Here is a 21,361-nt window from a genome sequence, read left to right as displayed (position 1 = left end):
TCTTCATCATTCTGGTCCCAGCCACCATCATTTCTCACCTGGATTATTACCATTGCCTACCTGGTCTCCTTGCTTGCACCCTTTCCCCAATAGTCTATTCTCCACACCACAGCCAGAGGGATCCCTCTAAACCAAAATCTTTCATGTGCTGGCTGTGATATTAGGTTGTTTGCAAAATGGTCCCGTACTGCCCCCTTCTCTGTGTCCACATCTTATGCAAGCCCTCCCATAATGACTCAGGGCTTCGCTAGGTGACCTGCTTTAACCAATGGCACAATACAGCCATAAAAGCAAGCAGAGGCTTGAAAAATGCTTGTTCTCTGGGACTTGTATGTTGCCGCTGGGAACCTTCTGCCACAAGGTCAACAAACCTGGATCTTCCCAAAGGATAAGTGACCATGTGGAAAGAAGCCTCAATCATTCCAGCTGTCCCTGCTACATGAGACCAAACCACAGCTGCCAGCTCCAAATGAGTTAGCCCAGTCGGAAGAATAACATTGCCCACCTTGAGAACCTTAAAAAATAATAAATGCTTGTTAAACCACTAAACTTGGGGGTGGCAGTGTATTGGTTACCTTTCACTTTTGCTAACTGACATGCTACGCTTCACTCAGAATAAAAGCTACCATCCCAACATGTCTTCTAAGGTCCTACACGATCTGGTTTCCCTCAGTCTATGACACTTCACAATTCTGGCCTCCTTAGTCCTCATGTATCTTATGCTGTCCTAACTCAGGGCCTTTGCACTTTGTTTCCTGTGCCTACAATGTTCTTTTCCCAGATATCTGTATGGCTTGCACTCTTGCTTCCTTCCTATCTCTGCTCAAAGGCCACACTCCCCTTACCTGCCTAATAAGGTACCTCTACACTCCCCATCCATCTCCCTCACCCAGCTTTATTTTTTCTTTTAGTCCTTATTATCACCTGACATACACATTCATTTCTTGTCTCTCACACCTCCTCACATATACACCTAAGAGACACCAGAATTTATGGTCTAGAAAGGAAGGATTTTATGTTTTGCTCATCACTGAAGCCCTAGCACTTACAATAATGCCTGGAATTTTTAATCACCAGAAAAATGATTAAAGTAGCAGTACTTTTGCTAAATCTGGTGTCTAGGTATACGGCCTGGAGTATTTCTAGGGGCTGTGATGGGGAAAAAAGGCAACTGTGCTGCCTATTGGGACATAATTACATCTACTGCAGACCAAATTCCTACAGCACCCACGAACCAGAAAACAAAGACTCATTAAGGATGCAGGCAGAGGAGAGGATGGGGGCTGCCCACTGGCCAGTTCACACTCAGTTCCTTTTGACCTGCCCTCTCTTCCCCTCATCCCATCCTCTCCCCATTAGTTGACAACACCAATCTGTTAGGTCATTTGACTGTTCACCAAAAAGGTTAGGAAGACACAAAAACTCCAAGGAAGTATTATCAGCATAGAAATTTATTTGAATTCAAAATAATATGGTTATATTTAGGATAATGTAATAATTATCTAAAGCATATATCATTGGCTCTGAAACAGTTCTAAAGAAGTCATTCTTCTGAAGTCAAAAAATATGTAGTAAGAATGTACAAGGAAGCAAAAATATATTAAAAAAAAAAAGTTTGCTGAGTATTGGGAGTTGTTACAAGAGGGGCACACCGAGATACTATAACAGGGTCCAAATTACATAACATGCAGCAAGGCATTCTCTTGCTTTATCAACTCTTGGAAAATAAACCATAACCTCAGAATGCAAGACCACCACCACTGGGTTAACAGGACAAACTTCCTGAGGGACACAGGGAGTAATTCACTATACTTCCCCTTTCCCTAACTCATTTCCTCATACCAATTTCTTTTCCTTCCTTGAGGATAGGTTTTATCCTGTTGAAGAAAAACTGGTCTTATTTGTGAAACTGTGAAAGTGAAAAGTGGAGTAAATAATATCCTGATTGAAGTAGGCAACGTTTCAGCTGAAGATGCTCAGGAATCAAACTTTTGGAAAAGGTCAGTTGGCTAGCTAGCAGAGACCATCAGTGGCTTGCAGAAAAGGAAAAAAAAGAAAATTCAGGTACTAGGTGTTTGCTAAATACATAAAAACAATAAGCAGTTAAAAATGGGTGAAAAATCCCAGGGTTTATTGTGACCTAGACAATCAAAAGCAGACAGGTGACCTCTGATTAAGCCCATTTACTTGTGAAGTGAGCTATAAGTGGCTCCAAGAGAGTTTGGTTTCCAACAGTGTCCATAGCCAAAGGGCAAATTCAGAATGTCTCCTCCTCTCGCAGAAACTGGAACACGGACGAGAAGTCTTTTTTTGAGTAGCCTTTTGCACACATCATCCTGTAGATCTGATGGGCTTGACTGCCCAGAAGGATTGGGCTCTTCGTGCTGGTGGCAGAGTCTTGTGCTAATCCCAGATCCTAAATCAAACAAGGGTGGAGGGAATACATTGAGGCTGTGCAGTTAAGGCTCACTTTGGAATTGTGGCTCCTAATGCTTGGGTTTCAAAGAAGAAAAAATGAAATCTGAAAAAATAAGATACTTACAAGAATGATGTTAAGTTATATGTCTGTGTGTGTCTATAAATATTTTATAAGTGCTATCTTACAGCTACAAAACTGCTCCAGAGACAAACCTTTTGTGGAGGAGTGTCCTCTTCACTCCTCCACAAAACCTATCTATTTTGACTCTGGACAAGTATGTTCCTATCCAGATGAGACCACATAGAGAAATGCTTTTTCACATCTGCAGAAGCCTGTAAGCCTAAGACAAACCCCAATATGAAATTAAGCATGGTGAAATTATCAATGATGAAAATATCCATTCAATCTCTTAGCACATATTTAAAAAATGCTGTGTGCTGGACACTGTTCTAAGTGCTGGTGATACATAGTCATAATAAAACCAAGTCATTATTCTCAGGAACTTAATGTCCAGTGTGGAAGACAGACAGGAAAACAACTGCTGAACTTCCAGATAATGACAAGTGATGAGGAAAAATAAGCAGGGTAAGGGGTCAGGAAGTCATACATAGCAAGGGCTAGAGTGGAAGGAAGAGAGTTCTGATTGATGAGATGTTTAGGGAAGACCTCCCGAGGTGAAGACACTTGACCTATAATGTGAGTGTGAGGGGGAAGTGTGCTATTGGAGAGCTGGGGAAATAAAGTTTCAGGCAGGGGGAAGAGCAAGGGAAAGGCCTGCAGGAGGCATAGCTTGAATGTTCAAGAAACAGTAAGAAGGCCAATGAGACTGAACTAGAGTGAGCAAGGGGCTGGGGAGGGAAATGAACCTGGGGATGGGCAGAGGTGGAACAAGAAAACTTTATGATGTTTGGTGAGAAGGCTGGATTTTCTTTCAAGTGCAATGGACAGTCAGCATCACATCAACCCTTTAACATCTCTGAGAGCTAATGCTTCATTCTGAGAGTTTTGGAAAACTTACAGTTGTTTAAAAATAGACAAAAGCTAACATTATAAATTTTTTATAGTTAAACTGTGGTGAATGATATCTTCTACTAAGAATAGAATCTTGTCCCACCTTGAAATACGTACGGTAAATGGAAGACAATGAAAGCATGGATAACTGAAACAATATTCCCCACACTTCATTTTATTTGTGATTATATAAGAGCTGCACAAGTGGCAAAACCAACTAGATTGCCTTCTTACTGTTACCATCCTCATTGCCTCATCAACAGAGAAGTCAACAAGCAATGAAAAAGGAGGCAAGATCAGGACCATTTGTATTCTTTGAGGAACATTCTTCATAAATGAGCAATTATGGATACCATCCACTCAAAGGAGGAAATGATTCAAAGAAAAAAGAAGGAAAGTTTAAAGAATGGGTTAAATCTCTAGCCGCTTGGATATGTATGATGCTATAGGTGTTAACATGATTTTGTGCTTACTTATATATTTTCACATGCAAACACATAGATTTGGAAAGTCTACTTAACCGAAAAGTCGTCTATAGCTTCCACTAAAAAGCAAGGTTAATTATTGCCCACACATTTAATAAATGTGGGTGAATAAGCTACATTATTGCTTATACCCGGACAAGCAGATAAGCCTCTTGTCAGTATCATTTTGCTGCATATCTGTAAGATGCATTTATTTTAAAATGACAGAAAATCTACATAGAAAGACTGCCTGTAGTTTTTAACCTATAAATATAACTAGAATATAAAAACTTAGAGTAAACATAACATATTGAGGAGAACACAACAATATTGAGAAGGAAAGTCTATTAGAGGTTTTCAAATGGGCAAGTAAATATCCCAAATAAGAGCTAATAAAACCAAAAAAAGGCAGCTAAAATAGCTTTGCTGGCTGCTACCTGAGAGGACAGACATTCTAAAAAGAGAAAGGTGATTTAGTCTATAAAACTCTAAGCAGCTTGTCTGTCCTGAAATGTAAGAAAAGAAGGCATCCTTTGAAGTCTATAACATGTAATTTAAAACAAACAAATGCCCCAGTTCACTAATCAAATAAAAATATTTATGAATTCATGAGCTCAGTGGGTGGTTCAGGGGAAAAAATAAAACAACAGCAAAAGTTTTCAACAAATTAATGAAGGACCAAGTCTTTGCATTTTACAAGGAGACAGGTACATTAAGTAAGTAACAAGAGTGGTCATGATATTCCATAAGTTGTTCCTTAGAGGCCATCAGAAACAGACTTTTAGGTTGAGGAGTTTTTGGATGTTCTAATTATGTTCTGATTATATACACACCCTATATTAGAATTTTATGATGTTAAGAGATGAACATATAAGCCTCTACTTTAAGAACACACTAACATTATCTCCCCCAACACAATGAGATCTAATAGCAGTTAAGCAAAATATCTCCTAGTAAGTTAAGCCCTTGTCATGGTGAAGGGGCTTGCATAATGCAATGGAGCTATGAGCCATGCCATGCAGGGCCACTCAAGATGGACATGTCATAGTGAAGAGTTCTGGCAAAACGTGGTCCACTAGAGGAGGGAATGGCAAACCACTCCAGTCTTTTTGCTGAGAGAACTCCAGGAGCAGTATGAAAAGGCAAAAAAGATACAACACAGAAGGAGTCGTCCCCCAGGTCGATATGCTACTGGGGAAGAGTGGAAAGCAATTACTAATAGCTCCAGAAAGAATGAAGCGGCTGGGCCAAAGTGGAAACAACGCTCAGTTGTGGATGTGCCTGGTAGTGAAAGTAAAGTCTGATGCTGTAAAGAACAATATTGCATAGGGACCTCGAATGTTAGGTCCTTGAGTCAATCAAACTGGACGAGATCAGGCAGGAGTTGGCAAGAGTAAACATCAATATTTTAGGAATCAGTGAACTAAAATAGATGGGAATGGGCAAATTTAATTCAGATGACCATTATATCTACTACTGTGGACAAAAATCCCTCAGAAGAAATAGAGTAGCCTTCGGTTAACAAGAGTCCCAAATGCAGTACTTGGGTGCAATCTCAAAAACAACAGAATGATCTTGGTTTGCTTCCAAAGCAAACCATTCAACACCACAGTAATCCAAGTCTATGCCCCAACCACTAATGCTGAAGAAGCTGAATTTGACCAGGTCTATGAATACCTATAAGACCTTCTAGAACTAACACCAAAAAAAGATGTACTTTTCATCATAGGGAAAGTGAAAGTGAAGTTGCTCAGTCATGTCCGACTCTTTGTGACCCATGGACTATAGCCCACCAAGCTCCTCCGTCCATGGGATTCTCCAGGCAAGAATACTGGAGTGGATTGCCATTTCCTTCTCCAGGGGATATTCCCACATTGCAGGCAGAAGCTTTAACCTCTGCACAAAGTAGGAAGTCAAGAGATACCTGGAGTAACAGGCAAGTTTGGTCTTGGACTACAAAATGAAGCAGGGCAAAGGCTAACAGAGTTTTATCAAGGAAACACACTGGTCCCAGCAAACACCCTTTTCCAGCAACACAAGAGACAACTCTACACATGGACATCACCGGAGAGTCAATAAAAATAAGATTGATTATATTCTTTGCAGCCAAAGATGGAGAAGCTCTATACAGTCAGCAAAAATAAGATCAGGAGCTGATTGTGGCTTAGATCATGAGCTCCTTATTGAAAAATTCACACTTAAATTGAAGAAAGTAGGGAAAACCACTAGTCCATTTGGGTATGACCTAAATCAAATCCCTTATGATTGTATACAGTGAAGGTGACGAATAGATTCAAAGGATTAGATCTGGTAGAGGGTCTGAGAACTGTGGACGGAAGTTCATAACACTGTATAGGAGGTGGTAACCAAAACCATGGGAATAGATGGGGAAACAGTGGAAACAGTGTCAGACTTTATCTTTTTGGGCTCCAAAATCACTGCAGATGGTGACTGCAGCCATGAAATTAAAAGACGCTTACTCCTTGGAAGAAAAGTTATGATCAACCTAGATAGCATATTGAAAAGCAGAGACATTACTTTGCCGACTAAGGTCCATCTAGTCAAGGCTATGGTTTTTCCAGCGGTCACGTATGGATGTGAGAGTTGGACTGTGAAGAAGGCTGAGCACCGAAGAATTGATGCTTTTGAACTGTGGTGTTGGAGAAGACTCTTGAGAGGCCCTTGGACTGCAAGGAGATCCAACCAGTCCATTCTGAAGGAGATCAGCCCTGGGATTTCTTTGGAAGGAATGATGCTGAAGCTGAAACTCCAGTACTTTGGCCACCTCATGCGAAGAGTTGACTCATTGGAAAAGACTCTGATGCTGGGAAGGATTGGGGGCAGGAGGAGAACGGGACGACCGAGGATGAGATGGCTGGATGGCATCACTGACTCGATGGACGTGAATCTGAGTGAACTCCGGGAGTTGGTGATGGACAGGGAGGCCTGGCGTGCTGCAATTCATGGGGTCGCAAAGAGTCAGACACGACTGAGCGACTGAACTGAACTGAACCAAAACCATCCCCCAAAAAAAGAAATGCAAGAAGGCAAAGTGGTTGTCTAAAGAGGTTTTATAAATAGCTGAGGAAAGAAGAGAAGTGAAAGGCAAGGGAGAAAGGGAAAGATATACCTAACTGAGAGCTTCCTAGGTGATGACAGTGGTAAAGAACCTGTCTGTCAATGCATGAGATAAAAGAAACACAAGTTCGATTCCTAGATTGAGATGATCTCCTGGAGGAGGGCATGGCAACCACTCTAGTATTCTTGCCTAGAGAATCCCATGGACAGAGGAGCCTGGTAGGCTACAGTTCAGAGGGTCACAAAGAGTTGGAGATGACTGAAGCAACTTGGCATGCACACATATCCAACTGAATCAAGAGTTCCATAGAATAGCAAAGAGAGATAAGAAGGCCTTCTTAAATGAACAGTGCAAATAGAGAACAATAGAATGGGAAAGACAAGAGATCTCTTCAAGAAAACGAGCTATTTAGGGAACATTTCATGCAAGGATGGGCAAGATAAAGGACAGAAATGGTATGGACCTAACAGAAGCAGAAGAGATTAAGAAGAGGTGGTAAGAATATATATAATTACACAAAAAAGATCTTCATGACCCAGATAACCACAATGGTGTGATCACTTACCTACAGCCAGACATCCTGGAATGTGAAATCAAGTAGGCCTTAGGAAGCATCACTACAAACAAAGCTAGTGGAAGTGATGGAATTCTAGCTGAGCTATTTCAAATCCTAAAAGATGATGCTGTTAAACTGCTACACTCAATATGTCAGCAAATTTGGAAAACTCAACAGTAACCACTGGACTAGAAAAGGTCAGTTTTCATTCCAATCCCAAAGAAAGCCAATGCCAAAGAATGTTCAAACTACTGTACAATTGCACTCATTTCACATGCTACTAAGATTATCCTCAAAATCCTTCAAGCTAGGCTTCAGTAGTACATGGACTGAGAACTTCCAGATGTACAAGCTAGGTTTAGAAAAGCAGATGAACCAGAGATCAAATTGCCAAAATTTGCTGGATCATGGAGAAAGCAAGGGAAAAACATCTACTTCTACTTCACTGACTATGCTAAAGCCTTTGACTGTGTTATCACAACAAATTGTGGAAAATTCTTAAAGAGATGGGAATACCTGACCACCTTACCTGTCTCCAGAGAAACCTGTATGTGTGTCAAGAAGCAACATGGAACGATTGAGTGGTTCAAAACTGGGAAAGGAGTACAACAAGGCTGTATATTGGCACCCTAGTCATTTAACTTATATGCAGAGTACTTCGTGTGAAACGCCGGGCTGGATGAATCTCAAACTGGAATCAAGATTGCTGGGAGAAATATCAATAACCTCAGACAGATACGCAGATGATACCACTCTAATGGCAGGAAGTGAAGAGGAACTAAAGAGCCTCTTGAAAGTGAAAGAGGAGAGTGAAAAAGCTGGCTTAAAACTCAACATTCAAAAAACTAAGATCATGGCATCCAGTCCCATCACTTCATGGCAAACAGGTGGGGAAACGATGGAAACAGTGACAGATTTTATTTTCTTGGGCTCCAAAATCACTGCAGACAGTGAATGCAGCCGTGATATTAAAAGATGCTTGCTCCTTGGAAGGAAAGATGTGGCAAACCTAGACAGCATATTCAAAAGCAGAGACATCACTTTGCTGACAAAGGTCCATACAGTCAGAGGTATGGTTTTCCAGTAGTCAGGTACAGATATGAGAGCTGGACCATAAGGCTGAGTGCTGAGGAACTGATACTTTCGAGTTGTGGTGTTGAAGAAGGCTCTAGAGAGTACCGTGGACTGCAAGGAGTCAAACTAGTCAGTCCTAAAGGAAATCAGTCCTGAATATTCATTGGAAGGACTGATGCTGAAGCTGAAGTTCCAATATTCTGGCCACCTGATGCACAGAGCCAATTCACTGGAAAAGACACTGATGCTGGGAAAGACTGAAGGCAAAAGGAGAAGGAGGTAGTAGAGGATGAGACGGTTAGATAGTATCATTGACTCAACGGATATGAATTTGAGCAAAATCAGGGAAACTGAAGGACGGGAGCCTGGCATGCTACAGTCCACAGAGTCACAAAGAGTCTGACACAACTTAGTGACTGAACAACAACAAATAGCCTCATCTGCCCAAGCAGGTATGACTGCTTTCATCAGTAGCCATTAATGGGGATTTTTCTAACCTCTATCAATTTCTCGACACAAGTCTCATCATCTATAGTGTGTTTCACTAACAGCTCTCTGAGGTGAGGAAAGCATTTCTGTGTAAATTCTCTCATTTTAAGCAAAATTCAGAAGTCTGGTTCTTTGCAAGGGAAATGACAACTGCATTTTACAGAGAAAACAAGGGCAAAAGAGAACAATGTTCACATGTTTTACTACTGAATTATCTTACGCTATCAAGGAAATAATTTTCAAAGACCTCAGTAGGGACAGATTCTTCCTGGGCAGGGATACTGGAACAAATGGTGGACGGAAAGGTGTGATACAGAGGTCAGCTGCAGTTGAGAGTCCCAAAATAAAGGCAGCACTGCTCACAGGCCACTTGTTAGCTGCTTTTTCAAATGCAGCCATTAGTAGTACTTGAGAAACCAAACAAGCTAACAGGTCACAACCTACTTCACACAGATACATAAAGCAACCTGGGCATAAATGCGATTCTTTCACTCTTCTGTGTCCTGATAAACGACCCTGCAGCTTTGTGAAAACAATCCACTTAAGGAGCTACTTTCTCCAGTAAAAGTAACACAGCACACTACATCAATAAAAGCCTGTGTGGAAGATATGCAAGCTGAAATACAAGGTACAGATTGGCATAAAAATTAGTATTTTCTTAAATGAAACATGAGGAGAAATGAAACTACAAAATCCACAAAATAAGAAACATAGTTTCAAGCCTGGCTTCACCCAATAAATATTTCCAGCGAGCTGACAATGCGCCAGGGGTCGGGCTACAGGGAGAGGAAGCGTTGAGGTAGGCCTGGGGCAGACCAGTCGCAGGGCTGCCAGGGAGGGAAAAACGAGGGGCCAAATGAGTTCCATGTGGCTAAAGCAAAGGAGGGGAGTGCGAAGCAGAGATGAGTCAGGGAGGAGAGCAAAGGCCTTTAAGAAAACGTGCAGAGATGGACTTTAACCTACAAGTAATTGGAAATCATGAAAGAGACTTAACAGGAGAGACGGCATAATCAGGTTTTAACATTTTAGGAAGCCCACTCTTTGCCATGTCATGGAAAATGAACTGGAGACGATGAGAATGAAAGGCAAGGAGACCAGTTGAGGGCTGATGTGGCAGCATCCAACTGAGGTTCAGCCAAGGCACTGGAGGTGGTGGAGAGGGCAAGTGGACAAAGTCAAGGCACAGTCGAAAAGCAGAATGCACGGACATCATGGGGAATGGGCGAGGGTGACCTGCGCACCATATCCAAGTGTTCATACTATTACTTTGGTTGAAAAGTAAAGGGCAGGGTTGTGGGGACTGAGAATGAGGTAACACACTACACAAAAATCTGAAAGTCTGTCTAAAAAGTATTTTCTAACGTTGAAATCACAAATGAGAGAAGGCCGATAATTTGCTTTTCAAATGACTTTACACACAAACACATATTCTTAAAGCAGGAAGATGTATTTAGAAATCTAGTATCATGAGAGAGATCCTCTCTTCTGTGATATGTATATCTAATGACGTTATATTATTAGCCATCAGAAAATGCTTACTGCTCCCATTTCTAAGGACTTGGTAAATGACTAAACAAGAAGATTATAAACTATAGAAAGAACAAAATTTTACCGACTCACATTACAAACAAAGCCAAGCACAGGAGAAACATCCTAATCTATTCTCATCCAAAAGGATGAGAATTAAAAATTAGGATTAAAAATGAACAAGATAAGGGTTTTTATCCAAGCCAAGTTTGAACTAATTTCCTGTGAGTGAGTCACTGTTTTAGTCATCTTGCCTTCCAGGATAGAGGTGTGCTTTGTTACAAGCAGGGAGGAGTGGGGGTGGGGTGGGGTGGTGAGCCCTGGGGAGGGAGGGAGGTAGTGGCAAGGTGGGTGGGTAGAGAATGATGGAGGGAAAGATGGAAGGAGAACAGACCATGAAACATTTCCCCACTCTCTTGGGTAGTCACTGCATTTCCCATACCTTCGCCATGAGTGTTGTTCCAAATCCGCCCTGATAGTTATTAGCCGAGGGAACTCCATCCATCACCCCAGGCACAGGATTATAAGTGTCACTTGACCAACATCGTCCTGAGCTCATATTTAGGATTTTAGCCAAGAGTTTTGGGTCAAGCCCTAACCTGTCAAAGGTCAAAGGAAAGAAGTGTTAAATGTCAAAGTGCACAAGTCACGTGTGACTTATTTACGTCTGAGGGTGCTCCATCTTCTCTCTCCATTTATGATGTCTTGAAAAATCAAAGCAGACGGATGAGTGAAGAATCCAATCTTAAATTACAGGGTGTTAAAAGCTAGTGAAGAAACACTTCTGAGCCAGGACACTCTACACTGAGAGAAAACCTGTGCTACCCTGCTTTTAAGAAACAATATATAACTGCATAAAAAGTGTTGCTGGCTTATCATACACATAAGTTTTCTAGTCTTTTGGACATTATCGCATTTATGCGTCGCCTAAGAACCTTAAGCCAAGATGATCATCTAAAGTCTTTACTTGCAAATGATATATTTCAGAAAGAAATACTGACAGATAAGCTACATATCATGGGAGTCTATGTATCATTTATGTGTATGTTTATTCTTTTAGCTTTTATGAGAATAAATGCAAGAGATGAGTCATGAGCAGTAAAATGAGCTTATGAGAAGTTATTATTATAAAAGAGGACATTTCTTGCTGTAAACTTTTCCTTATTTATTAAATCTTCATTAGACCATCTTGCTTATGAAGCAAGTCTACACAGAGCTGTGACATATGCTATCTATTCAGAGGCATGCATTATAGTTCTGGGTCAACTGCTGATAAGGTTACTGATCCTGATAAAACAAAGCCTGCCCAAGCGGAAACATCATTTGTTCTATCACTGAGCTGATGGCATAAACGGCTGTTCAAATGTGGACCCAGGGAAAAAAAAAAGAATTAAAATGCTGTACTACTTTGATTTCAAGTATCTTAGTGCAGTCTGGGAAGCACTGTTTTGCTAAGTGTCTTTTAATCAAGTTTCAAATAAAACTTTCTGCTTTTCCTTAAACTAATCTGTTCCAGAATGAAAAAAAAAAAAAAAGATTAAAAAGAGACATATAAATGTTATTGTGTATTTGAGCATGCTGTTTATTACCTGTGTGTTGAAATATATCTGTTTATTTCCAGGGCGGAATATAACAACCAGGAAAACCTTTTTCCAAATGCTCAAGTGGGGTCGAGGGCTAATACCCAGGATGTGTAAGGACTTAACACATAATACAAATGTTATGTAATCAGACTTTCAAGGAGCAATTGTGATTCAAGGAATACAATATGGCATGCCATCTACATGAATTCACATAGTGGGCCATGTTATAATGAGCAGTTTTTACTAAAAGATCATAACAGATAAAGATTCCATTGAAGTCAGCCGTTCAACTGTACTCTGCTGGAAAGTAACCTGAACAGTTTCATTCATTCTTTTATAAAGATCCAAGTTTGTTACATGTCTAATTTGCTACTGATGCTTTCTTTCTCTTTTAAATATAATCAGGCTATCAGGGTTCTATGGTAGCAGATGACCCAAAGACAATGCACTTATGGAACAATTGTGAAAAGTAAAGTCACAAGTGAACAATTCATTAATTTGCTGTAACTGCAAATATATATTCTAAGCACAAATATTCTGTTCTATGAACAGGGGATATTTTTAAAGACCCCCTCCCCAAAACACTGCTTTTTCCTTCCATTTGAAATGTAATTCAGGCTTCCCAATTTAAATTTTCTTTTAAAATGGCTCATCACATTCTGAGCAGCAGAGATACTCCCCTGCTTACCGGCCTGGACTCAACAGTGCCTCACAATGCTCTTTATTGCTAAAGAAATTCATACTCTGTCTATAATACTCACCAAATGGGAGCACAGCTTATTATCTGTTGTAAAACCCTACATTTCATTTTGTTTGAATGTTCAAGGAAAAATACTGGCACTGATTTATGGAACTCTCTTTGGTGAACATGTTACTATTTAGAAGCACCCTGAGGGGCACACCAAAAAACAAGGTGACAGTTGTTATTCACTTTTCAAATCTGATGCTTCCCCACCATGCTGATACCCTTTAGGAGATGGCTGCTCCCTCTCCGCTCCTCCCCAAGGCATCCTCCACACCCCCAACAGCAAAGTGTATCATTAAAAAGAGCAAGCTAGAAGTGTTTTGCATTTCATCTTTCTGAGGATTCTTTCACTGGCATATATATAACTGACAGCTAAAATTAGACATGATATTAAAATCAGTTACTGAAGTCCTCTGTCTTCCACTGTGCCCAAGGCTTGTAATGGTCTGCAACCAGCTAGAATACACAGTAATTGTCATTCAGGGAGTCTATCCTAGAACGTCATGCTTCACTGGAGAAGACTGAGTTTCCATTTGAAATCAACAAATTAATCCAAGACAGGTATCTGAAAGGGCAAGTTTAATAGGAAGCAGCTACTGGGCTCTCAACCATGATAAAATGTTATTGCTGTTTCCCTGTAAATTGGCTGGGAACATATGATACTTTCTGCATAAGAGCCCCATTGCTGTTCAGGAGATATACAGCTCAAGCCATCAAAAGGATGACAGTCTGTCAGTCCCCATAATAACTTGCCACTGGATGTGGTTCGAGAGTATGCGCGTGCATGCATGTGGCTTTACAATTGCTGGAATGTTCTCTGATATAAACAGAGAATGAATTCATTGCTCTGACCGCATATATAATGCAACTCAAATAAACGTCACTGTGTCAAATCTACTCACCTTTAAAACACAAGAATTTTAAATGAACTTTTGAGAGAAGTAAAAATGATGCATAAACTGTAAGAAAAATTCAAGGGAAGCCAAGTGTTTGTCTTCACTGTAACCAAGGCTTTAAAGGCCAAAAAAGTTTGCTCACTTCGTAGTCTCGGTAAGTATCTATACTGTCTGGTTTATATAAGAACACAGCAAATGATGTCTCTAAACTGAGATGTATGTATCACAGGAATCGATCTGGAAATGAAACATCCAAGATGAGGTCAATTTAAATCAATCATTCCCTTATTCACCAAAGTTTATGCAGACTTGCCAGCCTACAAGAGGCTGTGCCTGCCCTCCAAGAGTGGGCCAGTTAGGACATCCACATAGTAACATTTACCTAAGGCAGAGGGAAGAGCCTTGCCCACCTCCCTCCCTCTTTCCTCTTCATTCACCTGACAAACCTTCACTGAGTGCCTACTATGTGCCATGGATGAGCAGACAAAGCTCACAGAGCCTGCATTCTAGTCGGGAAGACAGGCAATAAACAAACAAACAAATAAATACATAATGCTAGCCAGTGAGAAGCATTATGAAGAAAAAAACGTTAACGTACAATTTAAATACTAACCACCACCATCAAATCAATAACTGCCAAGTATAAAGCACCTACTCTGTGTCAGGAACTGTTTTAAAAGATTGACATGGGTGAATTTATTTACTCCTCACAACAGATTGTGTGGCTTCCCTGGTAGCTCAGATGGTAAAGGACCTGCCTGTAATGTGGGAGACCTGGGTTCAATCCCTAGGTTGGGAAGTTCTCCTGGGGAAGGGGATGGCTACCTCCAGTATTCTTGCCTGGAAAACCCCATGGACAGAGGAGCCTGGAGGGCTACAGCCCATGGGTTACATAGAGTTGGACATGACTCAGTGACTAACACTTTCACTTTTCACAATAGATCCTATTATTACTGTGGATAGATACTATTATTTTTGTCATTTTATAGATGAGAAAAGTTTAAGTTGGTGGCAGAGCTGGGATGTGGTCATCAACAGGCACCCAGACTCACCACCCGAGTCTCACTAGGTCATATGGGTAGTCACTTAATCAGCCATCAAATTTGGTCAAACCTTTATTATAAACCTTTGGCCATATGTTTTATCTATTAGGGTATACAACTGAGAGGTCTCAGTCATCACTTAAACGAAAAGGCAACACCATCTCAGGGCAGTAGCCAAGAAGCTAAAGTTATGCTAGTGGGAAAGTCTTCATCTTGAACAGCCTTCCAGAAGTTTAACTGTTTTAAGCTTCTTTTGGTGGAAGGAGACAATATGGCTGTTGCTATAGGGCCCTGGGCCCTGGTGGTAATGCAAATAACTTGTTACATCACCTATATTAGGGGGGAGAAAAAAGAAAACCAAACAAAAACACAATTTCTGGTAGAAGGAAAATGAAAACAAAACAACAAAACACATTACCAACCTTATTCCTATGTGGTCCATGGGAACAAAATCTCTCTAAGGCACATAAGGCATTTTTAGTACCATAAAACTATGCTCTGAGTCCTAAATAGAACCCAATTAGAAGGCAGAAAGGTCCACTAAAAAAGAATCTCAAAATATGTTGTACACCAATGCTTTTTATGCTTTACTTTTTTTTATAGCATTTAAACTTTCACTGACATCCATAAACATTCACTGTAAAAGATCATATAGGGTCAATAAGAGTTTAAAACTATACAGTTTTATTCTATTTAAAAAAGGGAAACGTCAGTGTTCCAGAAAAAAACACTGCCTTATGAGAATGAAATTAATCAGAAATGATCACTTCATAGGAACAAGTGACTCAATTTGTAAATGTTGACATTAATGCTGTAGAAAATTTTCACTTCAGAGTGAACAGAATATAAATGTGGCTGAACCACTTTGATGCTATAGTACTTTGTGGGAATTTACTACTTGGGAATTTATGCTTGCTGATGCCAATTTTCTCTTTCACCTTGCAAAGCTCAATAAATCGTGGTCGCTCTCTATACTCTGTTAGAGAACAATCCTGTCATTTTAAACCATGTCTGTAAACCATGGAGAAAAGACAATAGCCGAAGCAATCATTTTTAGGACTTTCAAACCACTGAGAATCTCTGTAAGATAAACTGATAAAATCCTAATGTTATGAAAATAATTCATTAGTACAATGTAGAGTCCCACAAACTTACAGATTATTAATATTATAGCACATAAGTAAAAATAATGAATTCCTGCTTTGAATTCAGACATATATGTGTGTGTATATATACATTTGTAAATATTTTATTTATACATATATAGATCAATAACAGTAATACACAGTTTTGGAAAAATTAAACATTGAAAGCTTAATATTTTCCAAATATTGTTTTTATCACAGTGAATCAAGGCCAACGATAAAAGATTTACTGCTTTTGCTCTTAATACTTGTTTGAAATTTTATCACTTTTTTTTTCTCTTTGATAATAAACTTACTCTAGTAGCCAATGTATACATTTTATTCATTTGATTCAACTGATTTTCATACTGTTCTTTATTAGTTGGCCTTTGGAGTTAGACTTCCATAAGCACTTACTTTACAAACATTTCATTTTAAAACGATCACCTAATAAGAGTTTTGCTAGGAAAAATATTTGAGGAATGCTATAAGATGCCTAATGAACATTCTGATCCAGTGATGCTTAAAGTAAGAGGCAGAATATAAAATAAACTGGCAAAAATAAAGGGAAATTTTGGTATAGTGTAACCTAGGCTTTTATATACTCATTTATATCCAGAAAAATGAAGATAAAATTCTAAAGCTGAAAATGCATATTAATACTCTAATCCTGTTGTCAATACCAATTAATTTTGTATGCAATTTGGTTCCAGAAATTTACATTGTCTCCCTCCATAAAATTAGTCTAAAGAATGGACACGAAAACAAGTTACTAATAACTAGTTTTTCCAATTATGATAAGTGACCCATAGCCTAAACTAGCTACATTACAGACACAATACTCTGAAAAGCTTCCTATATACTACCAGACTTTGTACAGATATGCCTTACCATCTTACAGACATTCAATTTTAAAATGTAAATGGTACAGGATATTGATAAACCAATTAGCACTGATGCAAAGCAAATTCCTCTTTTATCTCAATTACAACATGACAACTTAATAGGTCAAGATAGTTTAACATCTGAGACAAGGGCAATTCAATAAAACAACAGCATCTTGATATGGTAATTAAGAGGAAATGTGAATCCATTACTGTGTTTTAAAAAATATCTCAAGTACTTTGGCTCTTTTATTACTTTTATCAAAAGCTATGATATGAAACACTACTCTGATTTGTAATATATTTGGCAAGCAGTTCTGGGAAGTGTGAAGAAAACACTTGAATAAAAGCATCTTTCTCATTAAGCATTTTCTAAAATAAGAAATATATATTATATTCATGAAATACAAAACATTCAAAAAATTAATTAGGTGATTAATCATATTTAGAATTCCTAACCCAAAAGATTAAAGACTAAAATTAAGGCATTAACCTTAAGCATTCTAAAGGATGATCCCCATCGTAGGAAAAACTTAATTCCTAAATCAATTTCAGCAAAGTATGAATGCCATTTTATTTCAATGAAAAGATATATTGTTAATGTAAAGTAAGAATAATATAAAATCTTAATGTAAAACCCTAGGCAAGTTAAAATGAAGAGTTATGCTATGCAGTCTTATGAATGCCATCCAGTTTATCCTGAGAATAAATAACCAAGAGTCCTTTTAGTGTAGATACTGGGCACTATATTTAAAATAAATACATAAAACCAGTCACATGGTAGCCTAATTCACTATACTTTAAAACTGTATTTTATATAAATTTGTCCTACACTGCCAAAAAGTGTTTAAATTTTATAGTAAAAGTGTTTCTTGCATTGTGACATAATAGAAGAAATGGAGCTCCCAATATAAAAAGGATAATGTAACTTCAAATATACAGCACAATACATTTTATGGTTTAGGGTAGAGTATTCATGCTCTCCAGGGTCCTACTGGTTGTCCAATAAGCAAAGTCTATTAAAGTTCAATAATGAAATACTTTCAAAATGTTTCTGGATCAACTCATTTATCTCTCATGAACATTTGTTTTCAACATCAGAAAATCAAATTGGAAAGCTCGTAAAAATTGTTAGTATATGAAAATGTACTATTCAACAAACCTGATTCCCAGATTCATAGCTTCAGCAGTTCCAATCATACTAATAGCTAACAGCAAGTTGTTGCAGATCTTCGCAGCCTGAAAACAAATTGAGTACATATTAAATATATTTATTTTCAAGCCGTAACTCACAGGAAGATTTCTTCACCCAATTCTACATATTTCTAAAAGTAAGAGCATTCAACTGTTGATTCTCTCAAGCAGGAAAAGGCATTTGGTGCTGCAAACCTACCTCCAAGCCTAACACAAGCTCCCAGAGCTAACGGGGGTGGGGGTGTCTCTTGCACCAGGGAAGAAACGTGAAGTGTAGGTGACCAAGTTACTCCCATGGGTGCAGGCACGACAGGGAATACTGACTGATGTGGCACGACTGTTCCTTCAGGAATGGGGCTGACAACCTAACCGGGGAAGCAGTAGTAACACACTGAATGAAAAGGCAGTGAACAAGCAAACACAACTAAGTGGCAAATTGCATGGGAGAAGCTGTAGGCAGAGACAGGAGTTCAGAGACCCCAGATCACTGAGGGCAGGAGCAGAAAGGAAGTGAAACCTGAAACCATCTCTCAGAAGGTCAGGCAGGATTTAAATAGGTAAGAGAGCGAAAGGAGGAGACCAGGAGAAAAAGTAAATATCTCATACCTAAGAGTATAGTATGAGATATTCTTAAGAACAGTAAGGAAATGGATTCCTGGGCAGTGGTTTTAAGGAATGGGAAGAAGTTTGACAGTTTAAGACTGGGTCAAGAGCTACGGAAGCTGGAATAGAGTGTCTGGACGCTGGAATAGAGTGTCCGGGAGTTGGAATGGAGTGTCCGAGTTTGACATGGTAGGAAACAGAGATCGACACAAAGTGTCAGAACTGGGAACTCTACAAGGACACAAACATCTTGATTAGTTCTGGCTATAGTGTTGGCAGAGGGGTAAACCCAGTGTCCAGAGATCCACTAGGCCCTGGGAGCAGTCAACAAGGCATGACACAATGAAAGACTAGACCAGGTAATGTGTGGACTGAATGGAGACAGAACAATGAGAGCCACTGAAGCTAGACTCAGAAACTGGAGACAGACTGGATAAGGGAATGGAGACAATAGACGTATCAAAGATCACAGTATAGTCCTGAATATGATGATAAAAAAAAAAAAAAAAGACCAGTGACCAGGACAAAGCATGAAGAGGAGTGTGAGTATTGGGTGGGAAGGGGACAACCTGTTTGATTTCAAGATTCAATGTGATCATTCACCTCTATCTGACCAGAAAAATAACATCACATTTCTTAAAGAAAATTGTGGGTTTTTTTTTTTTTTTAAGTTAAAGTGCATACATCACTCCTACCCAACAGTACTACGAACAGAGCTGTGGCAGCAATTACAAAGTTAGAGGGAGGATAACAGCAAATCAGACATGAGCACTTCACACAGAAGCCATTTTAAGGATAATTTCAGTGGTCGCTGGGGCAAATATGTCAAAGTCTGAAATGAAGGAACTTTTGACATCTTTTTAAATTAATTGGCTGATCTCTGCTTACTTCCAGTAGGAATGATGGAAAACTAATTTTTTCTAATTTAAGAAAACCTGAGCAAACAAAAAATCCATAGATTGAACAGAGTAAGGCAGAATCAGATTGTTGTCAGGAAAAAAAGAAGGAACATTAGCTGATTTTACATCATCAAATCAGTGTCAGTGATGTGAAAACGTTACCTGCCCTGTCCCAACAGCTCCACAATACACCACATTGGAGCCCATGCACCCCAGCAACTCTTGGGCAGCAGCAAATTCTTCTTCGACTCCTCCTACCATAAACGTGAGGTTCCCCGACCGAGCAGCTCCCACACCTGAATGGTTTGGGGGTAAAAGGGATAGAAGCAGAGGGATACATTTCTTCACGTGTTTAAGTAGATTATAAAATCAGAGAAAATTCCAAACCAAATCAAAAACCTTGCCTCCAAGTTGTATTTGTATCAGGCATAAATCTCTCCTGGAATATTTTAATTGTCAAGTATTAAGAAGGTTACTCATAAGCCAAAGGCAACACACAGATTCAGTCGAACTCAATTCATCTCAAGTTTTTTGCAGGATCATGGAGTACCGTGGGAATTTGAAATGTGAATTTTATTATTTCCATGCATCTCTTATTCTCCTGAAAAACCTATTCAGTAATAGTGTGTGAAATAGATGACCTGTACCCTGACCAGTACCTGTGCCATGGGAACAGTCAGGGGGTCAGCTGTTTGGATCTGGGGTCTCTGGCTCACTCACTCCCTCTCTGCACACTGTCGACAGATGAGACCGACAAAGAGAGGGACTTGTCTTTTTCTCCCATAAACAAGCAGGCATTTCAGATGGAAAGATTCTTTTTTAAGGTAAAGAAAACAATTGCTTAGTTAGACTGATTATTCTGATGTGCACTTTCCAGCTATTACTTGATTTTTCTTTTTCCTCCTGCTATACAAGCATGCATACCTTGAAGATTCTGTGGGTTCAGTTCCAGGTCACCCCCGTAATGTGAATATTGTAATCAGGTGAGAGTCACATGAATATTTAGGTTTTTCAGTGCATATAAAATTTATATTTACACTATTCTGTACTCTACTACATGGGCAATAGCATTATGTCTATAAAAACAATGCATACACAATCTAAAAATTCTTTATTGTTAAAAATGCTAAGTATCACCTGACACGTCAAGGTTACCACAATGTTGGTTCTTTCTGTTAAATAAATATTTAATTTACTTATTGTTGAAGTACAGTTGATTCACAATGTCTTGTTAATTTCTGCTGTAAAGTGACTCAGTTATACATATATATATTCTCTCTCATTATGGCTTATCACAGGATATTAAATATAGTTCCCTGTGGTATACAGTAGGATTGTTGTGTACCCATTCTGTGTTTAATGGAAAAACCCAATATTTGAAAACAGAAATGTAACAAGGTATACCTATACACCTTTTGGGCAGTTCATTCCCAGTGATATGACGGGAAGAAATAAACTTTTATCCATGGTTTGGCCACTCCTCAGCCTCTCAAATGTCTGAAGTATGTTCACTAATGGAAATAACTGGAGAAGCAAATTCTACTTCAGCACAAAAAATATGGCCTAGACTTGTCTTAAAAAGGAGTAGGGGGAGCTTCACTCATCTATACTAATATTAACTATAAAATAAAACCAAGAGTATTATTTATTGCTTTTAGCATTAGAAAAAAATCTTAATTCATAATTTTCAGGTTAGGTTTTGTTGTTCAAAACCAGGGAAGTATGTGAAAGAACTATATTAGTATAATTTCTGCCTTTACAACTTATTTAT

General features: G+C 39.1%; 1 protein-coding gene across 2 annotated transcripts in view; it reads right to left on the bottom strand.

Moving 5' to 3' along the window:
• Positions 1-1,445: 1,445 nt before the first annotated feature.
• The window catches only part of HIBADH (3-hydroxyisobutyrate dehydrogenase), a 111,629-nt gene continuing 91,713 nt past the window's right edge, over positions 1,446-21,361 (bottom strand). For both annotated transcript variants that reach the window (XM_068972819.1, XM_068972820.1), the window contains 4 exons: positions 19,753-19,886; positions 18,057-18,133; positions 11,062-11,218; positions 1,446-2,416 (listed from right to left, as the gene is read on the bottom strand). In XM_068972819.1, coding sequence (XP_068828920.1) covers positions 2,258-2,416; positions 11,062-11,218; positions 18,057-18,133; positions 19,753-19,886 — 527 coding nt within the window. In that variant the 3' untranslated portion in view covers positions 1,446-2,257. The remainder of the gene's footprint in view (positions 2,417-11,061; positions 11,219-18,056; positions 18,134-19,752; positions 19,887-21,361) is intronic.

Source organism: Capricornis sumatraensis, chromosome 5, assembly GCF_032405125.1.
Source record: "Capricornis sumatraensis isolate serow.1 chromosome 5, serow.2, whole genome shotgun sequence".
Classification (NCBI taxonomy): Eukaryota; Metazoa; Chordata; class Mammalia; order Artiodactyla; family Bovidae; genus Capricornis; species Capricornis sumatraensis.
Note: the sequence above shows the minus strand (reverse complement) of the source record. Positions and strands in the feature narration are given on the sequence as shown.